Raw genomic sequence first — 24,477 nt, forward strand, 5'->3', positions numbered from 1 at the left:
TTTTATTTGCTTTTTGGTTTTGACTGCTGTAAGAGATGTTTCTATGAATGAATTGAATTCCTTATAGCATTATTGGTTTTGGTTTACATTTCAACTATGGGTTTTAACAGAGGTTCTTCTCATTGGATGGGAAAAAATGATTCATTTTTGTATCATTATAGTTGGTGTTTTGTTATAAAGACTAAAGTTAAATTTTTATGCAGCTAAGTTTAACTTTTTCTTGGTTTATATCACAAACTATGCAAGGTTGATGCAACCCTTGTTATGCAACAATGTTTTTTCATTTAACAAATTTATGCAACAATATTATAATTTTTTTTACACGTTATCCATTTTTTTAAATCATTTTTTGTGGTTGATATAAATTATGCAATTAGGCTAAAACCGGTTAAACACCGGTTAAACATGCTATTGCACAAACAATCATTAACACTGGTTAATCATTTTAGGCTATGTTTAAGCATACTAGCTGAAAAACTAGTTGTTATCTGAAAAATTAATTGATAAGTAAAAAAATAATTGTTAAAAAAAACTGTTTGATAGCTGAAAAATCAACTAATAAAAAATAAAAAATGACGTTTGATAAAACTAGCTGAAAAGTATGAAATGATATAGAAGGATATTTAAAAGAATGTGTTTTTTATAATTAATTAATTGATATATTAAAAAAAAAATAGTCTAAGTAGTTTTTAAAAAGCTAGCTTATAAGCTATTTTTTGACTTGCAAAACACAATAACTTAAAAAGGCTTGAAAATAAGCTAACTGTGGCGCACCAAACACAGATTTAATCATTTTATGTTACATGTTTTGGTTACATTGTATATTTTGTCTAAAGAACAACTTTGTAGCATAAAATAGAAAAAAAATGTAAGAGCATTACACAAACAAGCATTAAGACTTTGTTATATATAAATCAATCGTGCTAAAGTATAAAATAGACGAACATCGTTAAAATAATAAACATTATGTCAATGTGCGACTAGTTCTTTTAGTAGAGGTGTAAGCCTCCTAGATTGAAGGTCATGAGTTCAAATCCAAATGTGGACAAATTAACTAACTTAATGAATTTAACTAGTAGCCAATAAGCCATTAACTTGAAAGTAGTGATAGAATCATTTTGCATTGGGGTGTTTGTTTTATCTTTTAAAACAACTTTTAGCTTTTAGGAAAAGATAAAAAGGTAAAAGATGTCTGGTAATGTTGTAAAAGTTACTTTTTGGAAAAGTCATAGAATCCTAACTTTTTACAACTTTTCCTAAAAAGACTTTTACCTTTCAAAAGTTTAGCCAAACATCCCCTTGATATATCAACCACTATACATCATCAAAATAATTTATTTTTTGTTTTATAATTAAGTAAATTATAATTTTTTTTAATTAGTTAAAAGATATAAAACACTAAATTTTCATCAAAATAAAACAATAAATAGACTAAAATAAAAAAAAAATCAAACATAGAAAAAAAGTACATTAATCTAAATAAAAAAAATTGATTAGTATGAAAGTTAATTTTCATCTTCAAACGACCTCGGAGAATTACGCAACTTAAACCAAACACTAATATAGGGAAAAGGTTTATGATTAAGTTGAGATTCTTGGTATTGTGTCAGTGTTGCAAGGATTACCTCGAAGTCATTACTGTGGTTGAACTCGGTTATTTTTGGCCTCATACCATGTCATTTTGACGAAAGTTCATCGAGATCCCGATAAACACCTTGTCCAATATCGTTGTTGAAGTGGTTTCCAATAGATGGTCAAAAGGTTTCTCATTTATTTATGGGGTCGTCAAACACCGAGATCCAAGCACGAGCTAACACGGTTTCTTCCTTTTCCTCTCAAGATTGAGTAAGAAATTATATGTGAATATATTGTAGTTTGTTTAGTAGAGAAAAAAAAATTGTGCAAAATATATATATATATATATATATATATATATATATATAGTTGAAATGTATGTAAATGTTTAAAAAATTATATCCGATGCTTCTTGAAATAAATAAATAAATAAATAAATATATATATATATATATATATATATATATATATATATATATATATATATATATATATAGGGTTTAGGTCATTTTTGATCACTTAACTTTTGGTTTTGTGCTCATTTGGTCACTTAATTCTCTTTAAGTTTTAAAAGGTCATCAATTTTTGACTTTGTACTCATTTAGTCACTTAATTTTTGTTTTGATCACTTATCTTTTAGATTTGTGCTCATTTAGTCACCTAACTTTTAAAATTGTACTCATTTAGTCACTAAACTTTTGAAAAAATTTAAAAGTTTAGTAACAAAATGAGCACAATTTTAAAAGTTAGGTGACTAAATGTGACCAAGCCAAAAGTTAAGTGACTAAATGAGCTCAAAGCCAAAAGTTTGATGACTTTTTAAAACTTAAAAAGAGTTAAGTGACCAAATGAGCACAAAACCAAAAGTTAAGTGACCAAAAATGACCTAAACCATATATATATATATATATATATATATATATATATATATATATATATATATATATATATATATATATATATATATATATATATATATATATATATAGGGAAAAGTGAATATACCCTTAAGGGTATATAAGCTTATGTACCCAAACGCACCATAATACATCGTTTTATTTGATATATTCATTATAATATTGTTAAACTACAACACTAACTTGATTTTCTTTCAAGATATTCAACATTTCACTATTATCATTCTCTTACATCACATCTTTTTATCGAACACCTAATAGACTATATATATTGTAGTTGAAAATGGAAATTATATAAGAGGAAGATAAATGTGTAAATTATAAAATTTTTGGAATTAATCAAGTTACAAATTAAATTATAAGAACATTAGATAATTAGAACGTATTATATGATACAAAACGATATAGTATAGTGAGTTTGGGTACCTAAGCTTATATACTATTAAGGGTATATTCACTTTTCCCATATATATATATATATATATATATATATATATATATATATATATATATATATATATATATATATATATATATATGTAAATGTTTAAAAAATTATATCCGATGCTTCTTGAAATAAATACACATTAAAATTGTTGGGCCGTTTCTACTCGTGGTATATGGCAGGCAACACCACGGTCGTTGTGGTTGGGTTGGTGTGTACTGCCGTGATGGCTATGCCACCTGGACCTGGCCATTAGGGGTGTGCATGGGTCGGTTTGGGTCGGTTTTGGACTCAAACCCAACCCAACCCATAAATGGTCGGTTTCTGGTTTTTAGAATCCAATAGTATCGGTTTCTGGTCGGTTCGGTTTCTTGGGTTCTGAGTTCGGTTTGGGCGGTTTTTCGGTTTCTTGGGTTCAACCCATACACTCATGGGTTCTGGGTTTAAACCCATGGGTTTAAGGTTTTAACCCACTTTCTATAAATGAAGCAACAAGTTAGATACTTCAAAAAATAACAAATTTAAGTTGAGTACTTCAAAAAACATGAGTCTTACACAAATAGTCAATTACAAATTACAACTAAAGCCCGAAATAATCTATTACAACTAAAACACAATCAAGTATGGGTGGTTTCTCGGGTTGGATGGGTCGGTTTCTTGGGGCGGTTTGTCGATTTTAAGTATGGGTCGGTTTCTTGGGTTGGATGGGTCGGTTTCTGGTTAGAAACCGAACCCGAACCCGATTTTTCGGTTTCTAAAAATATCAAACCCAAACCGTCGGTTTTGCTTCGGTTTTGGTATTTTCGGTTTCGGTTTTGTCGGTTTTAGTCGGTTTCTCGGTTTTTTGGTTTGGGTTTGCTCACCCCTACTGGCCATGAATGGGGTTCCGAAGAGAAGCATTACCTCACGACCTATGATAAAAATTCAAAATTCGTCCATTCTTATATGGAGTCAAAAACTGAAAAGCAAAAATGAAACAATCACAGGACGATAAGAAAATGGATCATATGCGTTCTTTATTTTATTTTCCTTCTATGCAATTGTTTATTTTAAAATTTTATTATTATATTTCTTTTAAATTCAAGGCCATATTGCACTATAAATAACTCATTATTCATTCGACGTACTAATTTTAGTTGGATAAAAAGATTACATTTTCTAAAATCTTAATATAAGACAGTGTTTTGGAAACCGGTTTGAACCGGTCGGACCGGGAACCGGGAAATAGAGTGATTCAATAATGACCGGTTTAATGCAAAGTTTTAGACCAGATTGAACCGGACGGTTTCTTCAAAAATCAGGTCGATTCGGTGTGATAGAACCTCCATTTGAATCAGTTTATTGGACCTACATAATTGGATTTCTCTTAGTTCATTAAAAAAATAGTTTATTTTCAAAGAAAATTGAATAACTCGATCGATCAAGTTATCCACAGTATACACAACTCAAAGATGAACGCATACCACTGTTAGATATAGACTGACGGTTAAACCGTTGAACAATAAACTGATCATTAGACCGATTCAACTAAAAAACGGTTTTTAAAATATTGATATAAGGTAATTTGGACATGCTAAATGAGTTAAAAACTTTTATAAAGTGTTGAGTTGACGAACCATCTTCATCTATGTGGAATTTTATAAGAAAAAATTTTGAAAAATCAAAATGGTTAACTAACCTTAATAGCCAAAGTTCTCAAAAGTTTTTCAACAAAATAGCTAGAAGTAAAAAATAACCATAATAGCCATAATTGTCGTAGGACATCATCTGTTAAAATCTCGGTAACCTGTGATTTTTTCTTTTATTTTTGCAGGTTACCACTTGTGAAAATCTAGGTGATCTGTGATTTTTTATTTTATTTTTGCAGGCCAACTCCTGTAGAAATCTAGGTTGCAAGTCATCATTGTGATCAGGAGAACTCAGATAGTATGATGATTGTTATGAAGTTTTTTCTCATCATTTTTAAACGAATGTCTTATTTTGGAGCTAAAAAATATGACTTTTGACATCCAAATTTGTAATCTAATATAGATAAATAACACAATAAAAAATTCTAACTATAACATGATTTGTATGAAAAATTATGAAAACTCGAAGTTAACAGAAAAAAAAAAAAATCTAGATTTTCACAAGTTGCCACCTGTAAAAATCATGACTATTGTAATTTTAAAAATTTTAACTATTTTATGAAAAAATCTTCTAAATGTAGCGTATTTTCTCTTTTTTTTTTCTTTGAATGAATTTAATATTTGATCGTAAAAAAACTATATTATATAACCATTAGAACAATTGTCTATTGTTGCATTATAAAATTTAAACCATTCTTTATCCAAGTTATATACATAAGAAGAGGAGTAAAAAGATCAAAATATGGGCGAAAAATGTTTTTGAGTTGGCTTGTCCGTTTTGACTTATTCTTCTATTCTTTTTTTTTTAATTATCTTTTAGGAGGTCGCAAGCTGAAACTACCCACCCTTCTACTCTTTGAATTTTGACCGTTACTAAGAACACATTTTTTACATTTACTAATCACATTTTTACTTTACCAAAAGTACATTTTTACTTGTTATCAATTGCAAATCACTAGGTTCGAGCAATCGACTTGACCCAGGGGAACCGTACCAATTAAGTCTGATTATGAAAACCGATAACGGACCGGTAAGACTACACCGGTGCTGGTACCGATCTCAGATTTCTAATCAAATACCCAGTTGGAGTCCGTATATTTTGTATGCATTTAGTACAAGTAGACAATACATATACAACATAAATTCAATTTTAAAACTCTCTGAAAAAAGCCTATAACTCAATCAATATGTAACTGTTTGTCTAGTTTAAAATGAAGTACAACCAATTTACTATATAAAAGTGTAAAGATGACAAATTCAATAAACTATATGTTGGAAAGAAAACATCATGTCCCTCTGGGTCGGTCCCAGTTCTTTAGGTGAAACTAATAGCACAAAATTTGCTAAAACCCAAACCGAAAATGATCAATCTTAAGAATTGATACCAGACCCTCAATATGATAATGCGTCCCGATTCAGTTCTGGTCCAATTGCCCAACCCTAATTCCAACAACCAAACTTACAAGCACAAACACTCTTTTGATAGCTTCAGCAACAAATATTTCGGGGGTGCTTGAGATTACTTTTTAAGTGATTTTTTAACTTTTGGTTTTTCCAAAAAAATAAAAAAATTCATAAGATGTTTGGCATTTGCAAAAAGCCTTTTGAAAACTTTTTGATAAGGAGTTGATGGTTTTCCAAAAAGACAAGAAATGATGATTTTTTTTTGTAACTTTTACCTTCTTAAAAAATAAATTACCTTAAAAAGTCAAAAAATATTAGACAAACACTTTTTAAATCTAACTTTTGGCTTTTGTACCTCTCAAAAATTAAAATCAAAAAGTTCGTTTAAAAAAAAAAAAAAAAAAAAAAACTTTTCAATTTAAAGCAATCCCAAACACCCCTTCATTTTCATTATTTAACAATATGGTGTACAATTTTAATAAAACTTGATCATTACTGAAATATATCATAATTGGAACTCATACATCTGTTTGTTCCTCTTTTACACGGTTATTTATAGTCTTCAAATTAATTCAAACTCAGTATACATTTGTTTGTTCCTTTTGTATACATGTTTAAAGGCATCAACTGGCTGAATGCTGATGTATATCATGATTTCAGGATTGTTAATGGACGTGATGAACAAAAAAGTTGAACATTGAATTATGTTGAACAAATTTTTGCGTCGAGGAATGATGGAGTGTGAGTATCCAATTTTCTTATAAATACTTTGGTTTTTTTCTAAACTGAGAACCGTTTTCTCAGAGACTTGAGATCAACTACAAGCCTCCACATGATCAAACATACGTAAAACAATACTAACAAAAGAAACTCATAATTCAAACAAATTTCCTCCAAAATGCATTTTACACATAAAGAAAAAATACTATTAAAACGTAGCAACAAAAACAATATTCAACAAGAAAAAAGCAAAACATAAAGTAACATTGCAACCTGTGATTTGAGAATCAAGGTCCAAGTAACAAAGGGGTTTCTTTCTTATCAGATTTTGACTTTTCATCATTACTTGATGGAGGTCTCTGTGGAGGTCTAAGAGGAGACTTGAATACTTTAGACGCGACATCTGGCGGTGGTTTTTGAGCATCATCTTCATCCTCTGGAAGAACAACAAGCCCCTTCTCTCTAAGCAAAGATGGCTCGTTGTAATAAGCAGTCCAAAGAGAGTCAACAAGCTGTCTTTCTTCTCTAACAGCAGCAAGATCCTCTAATGACATCATGCTGATGTCATTAATCCTATCTTCAAGTACTTTTTTGAATTTCTCATCATCTTTCTCTACTACTGATGATTCAACCTTTGCAAGCTCATGAAGACCACTCAATGCACCTTCTCTTACTTCTGCATCTTCACTTCCTGCCAGGTGTCTCAAGATTCGTGGAAACCCAAGTTCTGTAACAACACTGCAGTCGCTTGGGTTTTCTTGAAGCAGATACTGAATCAAGTTCAGTGCTTTCCTGCATTTTAATCAATTTCATAATATGTTTCTATTTGACTTAATAGACATAATGAGAAAAAAACTAACAGATGGATACCTCTGGAATCTAACACTTTCAGAGCTTAGAGCATCTTTCAAAGCAGCATAACCATTTGAAAGGCGGAATGCTTCAATCCCTGGTTTGTTGTGTCTGATCAAAGCTGGAATTAACAATTGGAAAATGTGTTACAGTTTATAAAATGAAAAGCACATAAAAAAGAGGTATATGATATATGAATATTGAAGGACTACTCACAGGAAATTGCACCAAGTGCCTTGGTGCGACTGGTGACATCATCATCAGAAGTGAAATTTGAAAGTAAAGGTTCCATGCCATTTGCATCCATGACTAATTGTTGACTTTTTGGATTGTTTTGGACAATTGTACTTACAACCTCTGCAGCCTTGGCTCTGATATTAGCATGGGAGTTTTTAAGATAGTTGAGCAAAGGGGTCAAACCACCTATGGAGTGAAGATCTGACATAGAGTGCATCAGTTAACTACATTAGAGAACTTGGATTCTGTAATGAATAGTAAGTATGTGAAAAGGAATGGAAGGAAAAGCTTACCATTGGCCATATCAATGGATTCGACATGGTCCTGAAGTTCATCAAGCATACCTTCAAAGAAAGAAGCATAGCATTGTAAACACCTTGGTGTGGTTTAAAATGTCGATTGAATATAAAAGTATAAAGTATTTGTCATATACCTTCAAGATCTGTTGATGTTACTCCTTGTTCCTCCAGGATATTATCAGGAGTTTGCATAACAAGAGTTATCTCTTTCATTCGTTTGACCACATCAATAGTTTGAGCTTGCATAGCTTCCATGAACCATTTCCGATCATCCTCACTATGCGATATAAAAGAAAGAGAAATTATAACATGTAAATAGTACAAATATTGAATCCCCAGCATAACTACAGTAATACTATAAATTACAAATCAGTGATATATGTAGCATCAATATTCCATTTGAAAAGTCTACCTAAACATAATAACATATGAAACACCTAAACACCTAGAAAACAAAGGAAACAAGACAATGAACCACGGCCTACAAACAACAGTCAACGTGACCTTTTGATTCTTAACGCAAGTTATTTAGTCTGGGATGAATAGCGAATACAACAAGTAGATAAACACTTTTTTCCAAACATGATTGTTAATCACAATCAATAAAAAGAAATCAAACTCCCAAATTGAAGCAAACAAGAAATAACTCAACTCACTGAAAGCGGATAAACAAATTGAAACGGGGTTAGCGTACCTTAACTTTCTCGCGGTTCCAGTGCCGTCGGAATGAGCAATGCTCCATTTAAGCAAGCCGTCCCAGTTAGGTCCCTCTTTCGCCATATCAACAAAACGTAAACCCTAATTACAAACTCTGATCAGTTTTGTGTAAGTTAATCCAACTACAATCGGAATCGGAATATGAGAGAAGACTTGACGGGATCGATAGTTGATTTATATAGAGATGTAGAGTGCTAAAGATGATTCTGGAAGCTACTTAGAACCGCTGAACGCAGTCGACCCTTCATTTGTTCAAATGCACAGTTGATTGATTATAAAATGACTAATACATAAAAAATTGACTAATATCATAAAAAATTCAACTATTTACTATTAAATTGATAAAAGTCTTAAATTAATTTTTCGTTGACTTTGGATAAAATATTTTAATGAAATTATGAGGAAAGGCCAAAGTACCGATTTCATTAGGTTACATGGCAAAATAAAGGTTGGAGGTTACGTCAAGTCAATTCTCATCTCCAACATAGTATCGTCCTCCAACACGCACACGCAAAGGTACATAGAATGCGCTTTAAAAAATCTGAAACATCTAAGTTTTCAAACCAAAACTTTTATTTTTAAAACCATAGAAAAACAGTTTTTATAAAAACCAACCCAGGAAAAATCATAATGTCAAATACAATTCCACATCAAAATATCAGAGTGTTCCAAAATGTCCAAACAAAATCTTCTGAAAAATGCGTATAATCAAGCATTCGCCTTCTCATGATCCTCAAAAGTACCTGAAACACATTTAATCAACAACCTTAAGCACAACGTTTAGTGAGTTCCCCAAAATAACACATACATCACGATGAGTTATCAGCAACCCTGGAGACTACCCAAAATCTCAACACATATAAACAACACAACCACTATTATAACACATAGACCCAACTGGTCGTCACATACATATACAATTATTCTACCACACGGGTAAGAATAAGTGATGAGACTCACCTGATACTAATAACTGATAGAACTCATACCCGAACTGCTAGAATTAGACTCCACCTAATTAAATACACCAATTAACCTTAACTAATAATTAATTTATTTTCACACACACACTACTAAGGCCCAAGACAAGTCTAGTCCACACACTTAGAGTAAAAGACCATTTTACCCCTCGCAAACCCCTCACCATCCACTTAATCCTCAAATGGTCAAATTCCACAAAAGTCAACGAAATTCAATCTTGGTCGGTACACTCGACGTATTGAATTCTACATTGGGCGTAGAGCGCAAATCGGGAAAGTAGGGCTCGTATCTTGTAACACTCGGTTCCAAATCGCTTTGTTATTTGGGGTTGCGGCCCAATCATCAGTTATCATAAGGTTTAGGGCCTTAAGGAAGAAAGGTGTAAACCCATTTGGATGTGGGTGCTGATGGTTATGTGATGAAAGGGTTCAGGTTGTTCTTTAGAGCCAAGGATATCGGTAAAGGCATTGGTTCGGACCTTTTATGAATTTTGGATTTTAGTTCGGTTGGTTTTCAAGCTAAATAAAGTTGACAGAAGAGTAGGGTTTCTCGTTACCTTTTTGTGGATATAAAGAACGTCAAAATCGAAGTTATAACGAAGAAGTTATGACCATTTGAAGTTAGAAGGGTTTGGGCCAAACCGGATACGCGGGGCGTACGAGATGTGTATGCATGGCATACTTGGGTATTACGGACGCGGGTGCATTTGGGAACGCTATGCATTCCCCAAGGGAATGTGCTGCATTTGTATGGGCAGATTAAACCCTAATTTTCGGTTCTTAAACCCTATGTAAACACGTTAACTCACCTCCAACCCTCATTTCCTTCCGCCTCCATCCTACCTAACCCTAAGAACAAAACCATAAGCCTCTTGCACGAATTTTGAGCCTACCTTGAGCCTTTTGGTGTTATTTGGGTATTTTGAAGAAGAACGTGTTTAGAGTAGAAGCGAGGGATTGATGAGAGCTTGTAGATCCAGAGGTTTTACATCATTTTCAGCCTATTAAAGGTATAAAGTTCTCATCTTGGTGCTTCAACATCATAGATCTAAGGTAGGGATTGAAGTATGCATGTTATGGTCTTTTTGTAACACCCATAAAATTCAAGCCAATTTAAAACTTTTAAAAAAAAATTAAATCCATTAAGTTATTACAATTTGTTTTCAAAATAGGTTAAACATCAGAGTATCCCCATCATCAAATCATGAAATTTTAAGGAGGTGCACGATCACACCTTCGCCTTGTCGCAGTCATCATAACTACCTAAAACATAATCAACAATTGTAAGCTCGAAGCTTAGTGAGTTTCCCCAAAATATTAACGCCACACAATCATAATCATATCATATAAACAAACAGCATGCATAATGAGCAATCAGCCTAACTAGACCGCCTGGCAGGCCTTCAGCCTATCTGGACGGCTTTCCACGCCTTCAACACGTCTGGATCGCCTTGTAGGGCCTATAGCCTATCTGAACCGCTAGTCGGGCCTTCGGCCTGACTGGATCGCCACCGCCTCGCAGGGCCTTCAGTCTATCCGGATCGCGTTGGGTATGTTGGCATTCAACACAAACCAATACCACCTCAACCCAACCTCAATCAAACAATCATGTGCACATAAATATCATATGCTAGCATATATAATAGTCAAACTGATATATCAGATCACTAATCATAGCAACATCCTATAACCTGAATACAGACCTAACCCATCACTAACATAGCATCATCCTATATATCAGGATACCGACCTAACCAGGTCACTAAGCAAACCACATCCTAACTACCATGATGTAAATCAATGAGCATATAAGGAAATAACCCGGATACAAATCCGAAAAAGGGTCGGCATTGGTGCCTTAGACCCTGTTGATATAGTGAGGACAACTCACCTTACAAGTAATGTTGAACTTAGACTAAAATTCTTCGATCGTTGTCTCACCAAAAATCCCGAACTATCGAAAATAACAATTAATAAGTCAACACATGGGATATTAATCTTGACTAAGGGTCCACATAGTCCATTTTTCCTTTTCTCTAATTTGGGCCAAGGCCCAGTTATCAAATCCACTGTCTAAAAGTCCATATACTTAAGACCCATTATTGGCCCGACTTTCCCAATTGGGCTCCAACTCCCAAATCGACCTCATTTAAGGTCTATTACCATTAATGGCCCCAAAAAACATTTATTCAGAAAGCCCAGCAAGGCCCATGTCAAACTGGCCCAAAAGGAGCCTAATCCCGAAGCCTAAATCATCAAAGCCCAACAGAGGGCGTACACGTGGCGTACTCCTCTGGTACGCTGGGCGTACTTCCATTTTGCGTTGACCACCATCGAGTTGGTTAACTCAGTACGTTGGGTGTATAGAAATTACACGGGGCGTACGCGAGGTTTTGCCAAAACCCTAATAAGTGCTTAATGGCTTAACCACTTAAGTTCAAACTCCAGATCTATCGACCAAATGTGCCTTAGAACCATAAAGTCTTGAACTTTAGGACTTTGGACGTCTAAAAAGTTCCTAATACACGGTCTTAACCCATTAAGACCTTCCTACTACATGCATGGGACACTTTCAGTCATTAGGACATCATTTTTATCACTTAGGACCCTCTCTAGGGTCTGAAAGGACAGTTTATTTCGTTCAAATCATAACATGCACCAACTTGGGACTTTTGGGACAAGAAATGGTTCCATAAAGCTAGCATGGAAAGATCTACATTATACAAGCATAAGTTTGGAGCTTTTTACCTAATGGAGCTTAGTGAGTTTCCCCCAAAATATTAATGCCATACAATCATAATTATATCATATTAACACTATACAATCATAAAGCTAGAATGGAAACATAATCAACAATTGTAAGCCCGAAGCTTAGTGAGTTTCCCTAAAATATTAACGACATACAATCATAATCATATCATATAAACAAACAGCATGCATAATGAGCATTCAGCCTAATTGGACAGCATCGTAAGAATTCAACCTACCTGGACCGCTCTCCATGCCTTTGTTGCGTATGGATCGCCTTGCAGGGCTTACAGCCTATCCGGACCGCTCATCGGGCCTTCAGCCTGACTGGACCGCCTCGTAGGGCCTTCAATCTATCCGGACTGCCCTGGATATGTTGGTCTTCAACACAAAGCAAGACCGCCTCAACCCAGCCCCCAATCAAACAATCACGTGCACATAAATATCATATGCTAGCATATATATTAGTCAAATTGATCTATCAGATCACTAATCATAGCAACATCCTATAACCTAGATACAGACCTAACCGATCACTAACATAGCATCATCTTATATATCAGGATACCGACCTAACCAGGTCACTAAATACATCACCATCCTAACTACCATGATATAAATCAATGAGCATATCAGGAAATAACCGGGATACAAATCCGAAAAGGGCCGAAATTGGTGCCTTAGACCATTTTGATATAATGAGGACAACTCACCTCATAAGTAATGTTGAACTTAGACTAAAAGTCTCCGATCATTGTCTCACCGAAAATCCCGAACTATCCAAAATAACAATTACTAAATCGACACATGGGACATCAATCTTGACTAAGGGTCCACATAGTCCATTTTGCCTTTTCTCTAATTTGTGCCAAGGCCCAATTACTATCCAAAAGTCCATATACTTAAGGCCCGTTATTGGCCTGATTTTCCCAATTGGTACCTAACTCCCAAATCGACCTCATTTAAGGTCTATTACCATTAATGGCCCAAAAAAACATTTATTCAGAAAGCCCATCAAGGCCCATATCAAACTGGCCCAAAGGAGCCCAATCCTAAAGCCCAAATCATCAAAAGCCCAACAGAGGGTGTACGCGGGGCATACTCCTTTGGTACGCTGGGTGTACTTTTGTTCTGCGTTGACCACCATCGAGGTGGTTGACTCAGTACGTTGGGCATATAGAAATTGTGCGGGGCGTACGCGAGGTTTTTCCAAAACCCTAATAAGTACTTAATGGCTTAAGCACTTAAGTCCAAACTCTAGATCTATCAACCAAATGTGCCTTAGAACCATAAAGTCTTGAACTTTAGGACTTTGGACGTCCAAAAAGTTCCTAATACACAGTCTTAACTCATTAAGACCTTCCTACTACACGCATGGGACACTTTCAATCATTAGGACATCATTTTTATCACTTAGGACCCTCTCTAGGGTCTGAAAGGGCTGTTTATTTCGTTCAAATCATAACATGCACCAACTTGGGACTTTTGGGACAACAAATGGTTCCATAAAGCTAGCATGAAAAGATCTACATTATACAAGCATAATTTTGGAGCTTTTTACCTCCTCGAGCTTCTTGAGCACAAAGAAACCTCAGATCTATAAGGTTGTCTTCCTTCTCCAACTTCTTGATGCAAGACCTTCTTCTCCAACTACTTAAAATACCCAGTTTTATCTCACACATTCAAGAAAGGGATTAGGGTTTGGTGAAAAAGGCTCAAAACAATAGAGGCTGAGATGATGGAGGGTTTTGAGCTCATAAGGATGTTTATATAGCACTCATACCCTAAATATCAGGGTTTCCATCAGATGCGAGTATGCCTAGCGTACACAAGTGTACGCTCAACGTACTAGGGTGCTCCTAGTACACTTAGCGTACTAGTCTTGTTATCAAAGTTGCAACTTTATCCCTTAGGCTCCTCATGGGTCGACTCTTCTAACCCCAGCGACTACAAATGACAAAATAATTATAGAAGAGAGGATTCGGAAATCCTTGCAAAATCTCGGGATGTCATAACTCTCCCCCACTTGACCTAGACTTCATCATTGATGTCCACTGTATCAAATATATCTGAATAATGCTCCCGCATCTCAGACTCTGGCTCCCAAGTCCATTCAAATCCCTTCCGATGTCGCCAATGTACCTTTACCAGAGGTATCTCTTGTTGTGCAGAACCTTTATCTTCCTCTCCAAAATAGCCACTGGTTGCTCTACATAGTTCAGGCGCTCGTCAACCTGAATATCATCCATCGAGACTGTCGCATCCTCGTCCGATATGCACTTCTGCAACTGCGAAACATGGAAAGTGTTATGAATATGACGAAGCTCCTCCAGAAGATCCAGTCTATATGCTACCTTGCCAACCGCGACAATAATCCGGAATGGTCCAATGAATCGGGGACCCAACTTCCCCCTCTTTCAAAAGTGAATCACACCCTTCCAGTGTGAGACATTCAAGAGTACCATGTCACCCACCTGAAACTCTAGCTCAGATCGACGTCTATCAACATAACTCTTCTGTCGACTCTGAGCAGTCTGTAGTTGCTTCCTGATTTGCTGAATCCTCTTGGTAGTCTGAAGAACTACCTCTGTCCGTCACATCACCCTATGACCGATCTCACCCCAACAGACTAGGGTGAGACATCTCTGTCCATACAACAACTCATATGTGGAGCACCAGTAGTGGAATGAAAGTTATTGTTATAGGAGAACTCTACAAGGGGTAGGTAGGAGTCCCAGCTCCCACCGAAGTCAATAACGCAGACTCTTAACATATCCTCGAAAGTCTGTATGGTCCGTGCACTCTGGCCATCTGTCTGCGGATGATAGGTTGTGCTGAAATGCAAACGCGTGCCCAGTTCCTCATGGAACTTCTGCTAGAAACGGGAGGTGAACCGAATGTATCGATTTGAGACAATAGATACCGACATCCCATGGCAAACAATGATCCGTGAATATACACATTGGCCAGCTTCTCGACTGATGAACTCTCCCGTATCGCTAAGAAGTGGGCGCTCTTGCTCAATCGGTCCACGATGACCCAAATAACGTCATAGCTCTTCGCCGTCCTCGGCAACTTGGTGATAAAATCCAGAGTGACCTGGTCCTATTTCCACATGGGAATCTACAGAGGCTACAACTGACCATGCAGCCTCTAAGGCTCGGCCTTGACCATCTAACAGGTCAAGCACCTCTCAACATACCATGCAATCCCTCTCTTCATGTCTGGCCACCAGTAGCTCAAACACAAATCCCGGTACATCTTGGTGGTCCCCAGGTGAATAGAGAAATGAGACTTATGAGCCTCCTCTAGAACAATCTATCTGACCCCACCAGACATCAGAACCCAGACCCGGGCATAACGAGTCAATAATCCATGGTTATCCTGCACAAATCAGGTGTTCTCACCCCTAATCTTCTCAAGCTTCAAATTCTCCTGAAGCATACCCTTAGCTTGAGCTTCCCTGATCAAGCTCACAATTGGAGAATCAACCGATATCCTCATACATGTCACTGGAGTAGAAGATCCAACTGAATTGCAGCTCAGAGCATCCGCAACCACGTTCGCTTTACCTGGGTGGTAAAGGATCTCACAGTTGTAGTCCTTGACTACATACAGCCACCTGTGATGTCTCATGTTCAGGTTCGGTTGATCCATGATATGTCTCAAACTCTTGTGGTCCGTGTATATGGTACAACAGACCCTATAGAGGTAATGTCTCCAAATCTTGAGAGCGAATATCACCGCTCCCAACTCTAGATCGTGAGTAGGGTCTCTCGTATCGTGCGGCTTCAGCTGCCGCGACGCGTAGGTTATCACCCGTCCTCTCTACATTAGGACTGCTCCTAGTCCCGTGATGATGCACCACAAAACACTACAAAACCCTTAACTCCCTTCGGGAGAGTCAAGACTAGAGCCTCAAAAAGTCGCTGTCTGAGTGTCTAAAACGCCCTCTGCTGCTCGGGGCCCTACCGAAAATCCACCCCTTCCTCGTCAGACGAGTGAGGGGTACTCCAGTCTTGGAGAAATCATGTATGATTCTCCGGTAGTACCCTGCCAATCCCAAGAAGCTCCTGATATTCAAGGGAGATTTCGGAACCTCCCACCGCATAACCGCATCGATTTTGGCCGGGTCGACCAAAATCTCCTCCTGGTTAATGAGATGTCTAAGGAACTGAACCTCGCGTAACCAAAAATCGCACTTCAAGAACTTAGCATAAAGTCGTTCTCGCCTCAAAACTCCTAATAGCTCCCGAAGATTCTCTTCATGCTACTCTCGGGTCTTGGAGTATACCAAGATATCGTTTATGAACACAACGACCGAGCGATCGAGCATAGGTCTGCAGACTCGATTCATTAGATCCATTAATATCGTTGATGTGTTGGTGAGCCCAAACGGAATCACCATGAACTCATAATGTCCATAACGAGTTTGAAACGCGGTATTCTCCACGTCCTCCTCCCTAAACCTGACCTAATAGTACCCGGGCATCAGGTCTATATAATATTTAGTGTTTGTACTCCACATGAGTTAAAATCATTTTAAATAACTTTGGATGTAATCCAAATGATTTCAAATAATCCAAATTGTTGAAATATTCATTTATATCATTATAGTTTTTTTATTATTAACATATTATACTTTATAGAATCTACATACTATATTATCCTAATTACATTTATTTTTATTACAACATTATACTTTTATTTATAGCTTTACATTTTTCTCATGATCATATAAATGTTGTTTCACTTATGTGCGTAATAATATTTGTTTGGAAAGTGTTGTGGTTACTTGAACCTTGGAACAAAAGTTGGATGCCTTACCTATTTTCAGTTTTACCGTAAAATACTTATATGTTATGGATCAAATGTATTTAGTTTCTACAATTTATTTGAAAAATCCTGAATGTTCCTGAATGTTTAGGTCTTGCTATTTAATTTTATTTTAAATGTATATGAGTCTCACACCTAATTTATATGAGAATATGACTTATTAAGGTAATTAACTTTTCGGGTTTTTCACATATAGGTAACTATCTTTTTTTTTGTATACATCTAGATAACAAACTTTTTGGAACTGTTCACATATGACCATTATGACTTGCTGTAGCAAGTTACATCCAACTACAACAGGTCATAATGATTATATGTAAACACTTTCAACAAGTTCGTTACTAAGATGTGTACAAAAAAATAGTTACCCAAATATGAACAAAACCAAAAGTAAGAGTAAATTATACGAGTGGTCCCTATGTGTGACATCCCCAAAATCACGGCCAGAAAAGACCGATTTGTTTATGCTTTGTTTTATAAAATCAGAGTAATCTTTTGATTAAAAGAGTTGCAGAATTTGTTCCCAAAATAAAATATGATAAAATTTATCAAAACATTTCTCAAAGAGAATGTATTTTCATTAAATAATAAAACCTTGGGATGTCATGTTCGATACAGACCAAAAGCATAAACAATATAAAATAAATCTTACAACAGTTATTTATGACTACTGATCTATAATCCAAAATCTCTCGTCAAGTCCACCAACTTATACTCTTGTGCCATCACCTGTAATGTAAAGAAAACTAAGTGGGTCAGGCTTGGGAGCCTGGTGAGCATATAGGGTTTTCAACCCACAATAATATAATTATTATATTTAACCAGCAAACAATCAACCCAATTACCCATCCCCATTATCTTCTTAAGGTTTTACCCTAAGAACCAACTATCCTTCATTCATTTATTCGTAAGGAATTTGGCACGAATTCCATTGCTGCCAAAGCTTATTTATCAAGTACTAAATCCATAGTTATCTGGCGCTAACTCCATAGTCACCAAGGTTCACTTAACAAGCGCTAACTCCATAGTCGCAAAGGTTTACTCAACAAGCGCTAACTCCATAGTTGCCAAAGTTTACTCAACGTTCGCTAGCTCCATAGTCGCCAAGGTTTACTCAACGTGCGCTAACTCCATAGTCGCCAAGGTTTATACAATAGGCGCTAACTCCATAGTCACCAACTATTCCATCTACCTATGTTCTACCCAACAATTTTGTAGATATAAATACTTACACAGTTTAAATCATTTAACATCTGTATAAAACTCCAATTTCCATGCCCATCTCAAATAGACAAATAACATATAAACACATAGCACGTATTTCATAGCAAATATGTCATATTTATGTGTTATAAGAAAGTAACTACACACTCACACATATAAACAACAATAACTTAATACACTCAAACCATACTTGTATTATTATCGTGTTTATGAAAGGTAGTATACACTCACTTGATCAGAAGATGATCAGACAGCACTACGACTTGTAAAAGTAGAAATCCTCAGCAGATCTGGAAGATCTCTACAAAAATCGAACTTCTTGCGGGCAGAGCTTTGGCTCGGAAACCGCACCTCTCGGGATCTTCGGGATCTCGGGACTTGCTTCGGGACTCGGGAATATTACCGGAGCTTCGGGGTATTTTTTGGCATGCAAAACGATGCAAAACGGGAGAGAGAATGGAGAAAAATAGCAAAGAAGCCGGCTGCCCTCGCATCCTATTTATAGGAGGCTGGAGCCTCGGAGTACGCGGGGCGTACTGGTCCGAAATCGTCACTGCGTTTGTCATCCGAAGTCCTCGAGTGCGAGTGTCGACATCTTCGCTGTACGCGGGGCGTACTTCGGATCGGACCGCTGACTCCTCTTCGGATAATGCCGGGGTTTAATAATTAATTTTAATTATTAATTATTTAATAAACTTCGGAAATTCATATCTCCTTCATACGAGCTCCATTTTCGACGTTCTTTATATCCACGCGAAGGTGAGACTATGCTCTACAACTTTCGTTTAGATTCCGTTGGCTAATTTTGACTTTTATTTTTATTATTTATATTTAAAAGGTTGGGACAGAAAATTTCGTTATAAATTCATAACTTCTTCGTCCGACGTCCGTTCTTGCCTAACTTTTCGTCGTTTCGCTACTAACAACGAGATCTTCGATTCTCGTTTAGATCGCTAAGGCTAAATATCACTCTAACGTAAATTCACTTTTTACATCATTCAGCGTTGTGCCGGTTCTGTCGCGAAACTTTAACAAGTCATAACTTCTTCGTTATAACTCGGATTTTTGCGTTCTTTATATGCACGGAAACCTTGTAACATATACTACAACTTAGTTAGGATTATTCATCCTAAATAATCTTCTATAAAAAAGTCATTTTTGACGCTTATTGTTTCTAAATTGACTAGCCCTGATCTACGGGCGTTACACTATGGTTTGGGAGAATTGGTGAGTTTGGTCCCTAACTTATTCTTTTAACTCGGATGGTCTCTACTGTTTATTTTTGTTGTGCACTTAGTCTCTGTCTTACCTAAAAAGACTAGCGTGACATTATTAATTTATTTTTTTAGTTAATTTTCTTATTTATGTATTTATTTTTATATGTTTAAAAAAATTAATAGACCCCACATATCTGTAACTCCTCACCGTAAACCTTAAACCACATTTAAGAAATTTAATCTGGGTCGCACCGGTCACCATCCCTCTCTCATCATCTTCAACTTCTATTATATTTGCATCTTTAGTGATATGAAAGTCTTCACCATCCTTTTTTTTTGGTACTTCAACTCTGGCGAACAAACACCGAAAAAGAATGAATGGTGAAGACGTCGATGTCATTAAAGGTGGAAAAGAAATAAAAGTTGAGGATGATGAGAGATGGGATGATGAGGAGATACAGATATGTAGGATCTATTTGTTTTTTTAAACATATAAAAATTTACATAAATAAAAAAAATAATTAAAAAAATTAAATTAATAAGAGCACAATAGTCTTTTTAGGTAAGACATGGACAAAACGCAACAAAAAATAAATAATAGACACCATCCGAATAAAAAAAATAAGTTAGGAACCAAAAGTACAAATTTCCCCAAACCACAGGGACCATTCGTGTAATTACTCTTACTTTTGGTTTTGTTCATATTTTGGTAACTATTTTTTTTTACAAATGTAGGTAACGAACTTGTTGAAAGTGTTCACATGTAACCATTATGACCTACTATAACCATATGTATTCCAAAAAAAATTGTTACCTAGATGTGTACAAAAAAAAAAGATAATTACCTACATATAAACAAACTGAAAAGTTAATTACCTTAATTAATCCTATTCCCAATTTATATAATAAATAAGTTATCATTTTTTGTTAGTTTTTTTATTTAAAATATTTTTCAAGAAAAATTACAAATGGAATCAATGGAAGCAACCAGAACGATAATTGATTTTGGGCATTTTGGCCATGATAACGGAATTGCTCCTCAGTTCTTTCTCTCTTCTCGGTGAACATCCATCCTTCCCCTTGCGTTTCAGCTTTAGGTTGAATTTAAACCAACCAAAATTTCGATTCTTCTAGGGTTTCAATCCATGTCCAGATCATCCAGACAATGATTTTCACACGCATTTCACGATACCTCTCCCGTTCCTCTCACTCTACGTTCCAACGTGTAATCCTCTCTTCCATGTTTATAATATTAAGTTCTATTATTACAAAAAAACAATAGTGTTAATTTTTGATATGAATCCTCATTGCAGAATGTGAGGGGATTGATTTCAAGCGAACCATCAGCAAATGCGAGCATCGCACGCTTCGATGGCGGAGCAGGGCTCGTAAGGAGCTACTTGACCTCAATTTGTGCAAAGGGGCAGATTATTAAGCCCAAAATAGATGCTTCTGAAGTTCAATTCTTTGCAAAAAACCTAGGGTTACGAAGGCTGTTCTGCAGCGAGGCACCAAAGAGGAAAAGTAAGGGAAAATAAAACCGTTTTGTTCCTCAAATTAATTGTTACTCCTGTTTTATGGTTATTTACCTTTCTACTCACAAAAGGAAAAAAAGTCTTATTTCAATTTTGAGAACTTCAAGCATATGGTTAACATCATTCACTTCAATTTATTAGAAAGATGGTTCATTCACTTCAATCGAACAGAAGACATGTTGTTTGTATGCATTTAACATGAAATTTATCATTTTATAAGATCAAAGTTATCACCTTTTTCCCTTCTGGTGCAACTTTTTGTATTTATGCATAATGATACGGAAAATTGAAGTCTAAAAGTTCTTTAGTCACATATTTCATTTCTCCATTTTCTGTTTGTTCTGGTTATGACTATTTGATCTTTGTGATGAATACACATAGACTATGAAAACTATTATCCAAAGGGAAAGAGAGAGGTGCCAAAGGGAGAAGGACAAAAATCGGGCTCTAAAGGTATGCCATATGTATTATCAATTAGCTACAAACAACATCAGTGTTAAATACCCCATCTTCAACTGTTAGAAATATCAAGTTGTTTTTGGACCTTGAGAAACTGCAAAGTAGTTATTTGGCATTTTCTTTATTTAGAAAAAAGTAAATTATATTAAAAGCATGTAGTATGGACCTTGAGAAATTGACATCAAGTAATGTGGTATATGTAGGAGAGGACTCTGGTAAAGGTGACAATCGAGAGAACCTGATGAAGCAATATCAGAGTTTAATCTCACCTTTGATGTTTTTCGCTTTTGTGTTATCATCAATCTTTTTAGCTCCTCAGGAACAAAAACAGGTACTCTTTCTTACTACTTTTCTTTCTAAAACATGCTCTTTGCTTTCTCTTTTCTTATACATGGGAACAATGGTCATTAACCTGGTTGATTGGATTTATGTTCCCTCATTTTCAGATAAGTTTTCAGGAGTTCAAAAACAAGCTTCTAGAACCTGGTCTAGTCGACCACATTGTTGTCACCAACAAATCTGTTGCTAAAGTTTATGTAAAGACCTCACTGCCCAATACAATCCAAAGCAGTGAAGAAGGTGTCCGGGGTCCCAACAGTAGCGATGTGGGGCCCAGACGAAACGTGAGCCACTACAAATACTATTTCAATATTGGAAGTGTGGATACATTCGAAGAGAAACTCGAGGAAGCTCAGGAGGCATTGGGAATCGACCCTCATAATTATATTCCTGTCACATATTCTTCAGAAACAAATTGGATCCAAGAACTAATCCGGCTTACTCCAACATTATTACTCCTAGGAACATTATATTTCATGTTAAAAAGAATGCAAATCAATGTTGGATCCGGTGGAAAAGGTGCACGTGGGATTTTCAACATTGGCAAAGCACAAGTCACAAAGCTTGATAAAAATTCCAAAAACAAAGTATACTTCAAAGACGTAGCCGGTTGCGACGAAGCAAAACAAGAAATCATGGAATTCGTCCATTTCTTAAAAAACCCTAAAAAATACGAAGAATTAGGAGCGAAAATCCCAAAAGGCGCGCTTCTCGTGGGCCCCCCGGGAACCGGGAAAACCCTTCTCGCTAAAGCAACCGCGGGTGAATCCGACGTTCCTTTCCTATCCATCTCCGGTTCCGACTTCATGGAAATGTTTGTCGGCGTGGGACCCGCAAGGGTCCGCAGTTTGTTCCAAGAAGCAAGACAGTGTGCACCAAGTATAATCTTCATCGATGAGATAGACGCGATCGGACGCGCACGTGGTCGTGGTGGGTTTTCAGGTGGAAACGATGAACGCGAAAGCACGTTGAATCAGTTATTAGTTGAAATGGATGGATTCGGTACGACTTCAGGAGTTGTTGTACTTGCGGGAACAAATAGACCCGATATTTTGGATAAAGCTTTGTTGAGACCCGGGAGATTTGATCGACAAATTTCGATTGATAAACCGGATATTAAAGGGCGCGGACAAATTTTCAAAATTTATCTTTGTAAGCTGAAGCTCGACGAAGACCCTGAAAAATATTCAAAAAGGCTTGCGGCGCTGACACCTGGATTTGCGGGAGCGGATATCGCGAATGTATGTAATGAAGCCGCGCTGATTGCTGCGAGGTGTGAGAGCGGTGTCATTACTATGGAACATTTTGAGGCGGCTATCGATAGGGTTATTGGAGGTTTGGAGAAGAAAAACAGGGTATGTTTTTTTTTTTTTTTTTTTTTGAATGAAAAATTGGAATTATTGTTTTTTTTGAGTTTTGACAGGTGATAAGTAAGTTGGAAAGGAGGACAGTTGCGTATCATGAGTCTGGGCATGCGGTTGCTGGATGGTTTCTAGAACATGCTGAACCGTTGCTTAAAGTGACTATTGTTCCTAGAGGAACTGCTGCTCTTGGTTTTGCTCAGTATGTTCCTAATGAGAACTTGTTGATGACTAAAGAACAGCTTTTTGATTTGACTTGTATGACACTTGGAGGTCGAGCAGCTGAGCAGGTTTTGATTGGGAAGATTTCAACGGGAGCTCAGAATGATTTGGAAAAGGTAACAAAGATGACGTATGCGCAAGTGGCTGTGTATGGATTTAGTGAGAAAGTAGGTCTTTTATCTTTTCCACAAAATGATAATGCATTTGAGGTGACAAAGCCTTACAGCAGCAAAACAGCTGCGATAATAGACAATGAGGTGAGAGAATGGGTTGCGAAAGCGTACTCACGAACACTGCAACTGATTGAGGAGCATAAAGAGCAAGTGGCTCAGCTTGCAGAACAGTTGCTTGAAAAGGAAGTGTTGCATCAGGAGGATTTGGTTCATATACTTGGTGAACGGCCTTTTCAGAGTAGTGAACCTACGAATTATGATAGGTTTAAGGAAGGGTTTGTGGAGAATGATGACCAGGGATTAGCTGGTGAAAAATGACTTCAACAGTCAACAGGTAGGTGAAGGTGAGGTGGTTTTGTTTGAATGGCATATGAAGTGATTTGTTGATTGTTAGATGTTTGAATCAATAAATAAATTTAGCAACACAAGTAAGTTTCTTGGAGATTGGTGATGTATATATATATAGTATTTTGGAACATGTTCACTTTGCTTGAGTTGATATCTCAAGAGAATTCAAACAACATTAGATATTACCTTGTTTGCAACTATGGGATATTGTGATTTACAATCTGATACATGTGTTGCCGTT

The 24,477-nt window shown here is 36.2% G+C and overlaps 2 protein-coding genes across 2 annotated transcripts; one reads left to right on the plus strand and one right to left on the minus strand.

Annotated features, from left to right (window-relative positions):
• Nucleotides 1-6,827: 6,827 nt before the first annotated feature.
• On the minus strand, nt 6,828-9,000 carry FES1A (Fes1A). Its single transcript, XM_078996237.1, has 6 exons — nt 8,772-9,000; nt 8,212-8,354; nt 8,072-8,122; nt 7,758-7,979; nt 7,560-7,662; nt 6,828-7,481 (listed from the first exon to the last, which is right to left on the minus strand). Exons 1-6 carry the CDS (start codon nt 8,855-8,857, stop codon nt 6,977-6,979), a joined length of 1,110 nt encoding a protein of 369 aa, XP_078852363.1. The 5' UTR covers nt 8,858-9,000; the 3' UTR covers nt 6,828-6,976.
• An 11,789-nt stretch (nt 9,001-20,789) lies between these two features.
• Nucleotides 20,790-24,477, plus strand: LOC145047880 (ATP-dependent zinc metalloprotease FTSH 8, mitochondrial-like). The gene is made up of 6 exons (XM_078996238.1): nt 20,790-21,024; nt 21,113-21,323; nt 21,716-21,787; nt 21,997-22,124; nt 22,240-23,487; nt 23,556-24,477. The coding sequence occupies exons 1-6, from the start codon at nt 20,965-20,967 to the stop codon at nt 24,204-24,206; spliced, it is 2,370 nt and encodes a 789-aa protein (XP_078852364.1). The 5' UTR covers nt 20,790-20,964; the 3' UTR covers nt 24,207-24,477.

Source organism: Lactuca saligna, chromosome 5 (assembly GCF_052625555.1).
Source record: "Lactuca saligna cultivar CGN05327 chromosome 5, ASM5262555v1, whole genome shotgun sequence".
Taxonomy (NCBI): Eukaryota; Viridiplantae; Streptophyta; class Magnoliopsida; order Asterales; family Asteraceae; genus Lactuca; species Lactuca saligna.

Coding starts and splice junctions, on each gene's coding strand:
- FES1A (XM_078996237.1), bottom strand. CDS start 8,857: ATGGCGAAAGAGGGACCTAACTGGGACGGCTTGCTTAAATGGAGCATT. Junction 7,663..7,757: donor GGCACTTGGTGCAATTTCCT/GTGAGTAGTCCT, acceptor TGTTAATTCCAG/CTTTGATCAGACACAACAAA. Junction 7,482..7,559: donor GAAAGTGTTAGATTCCAGAG/GTATCCATCTGT, acceptor ATTAAAATGCAG/GAAAGCACTGAACTTGATTC.
- LOC145047880 (XM_078996238.1), top strand. CDS start 20,965: ATGATTTTCACACGCATTTCACGATACCTCTCCCGTTCCTCTCACTCT. Junction 21,324..21,715: donor CGAGGCACCAAAGAGGAAAA/GTAAGGGAAAAT, acceptor GAATACACATAG/ACTATGAAAACTATTATCCA. Junction 21,788..21,996: donor ACAAAAATCGGGCTCTAAAG/GTATGCCATATG, acceptor TGGTATATGTAG/GAGAGGACTCTGGTAAAGGT.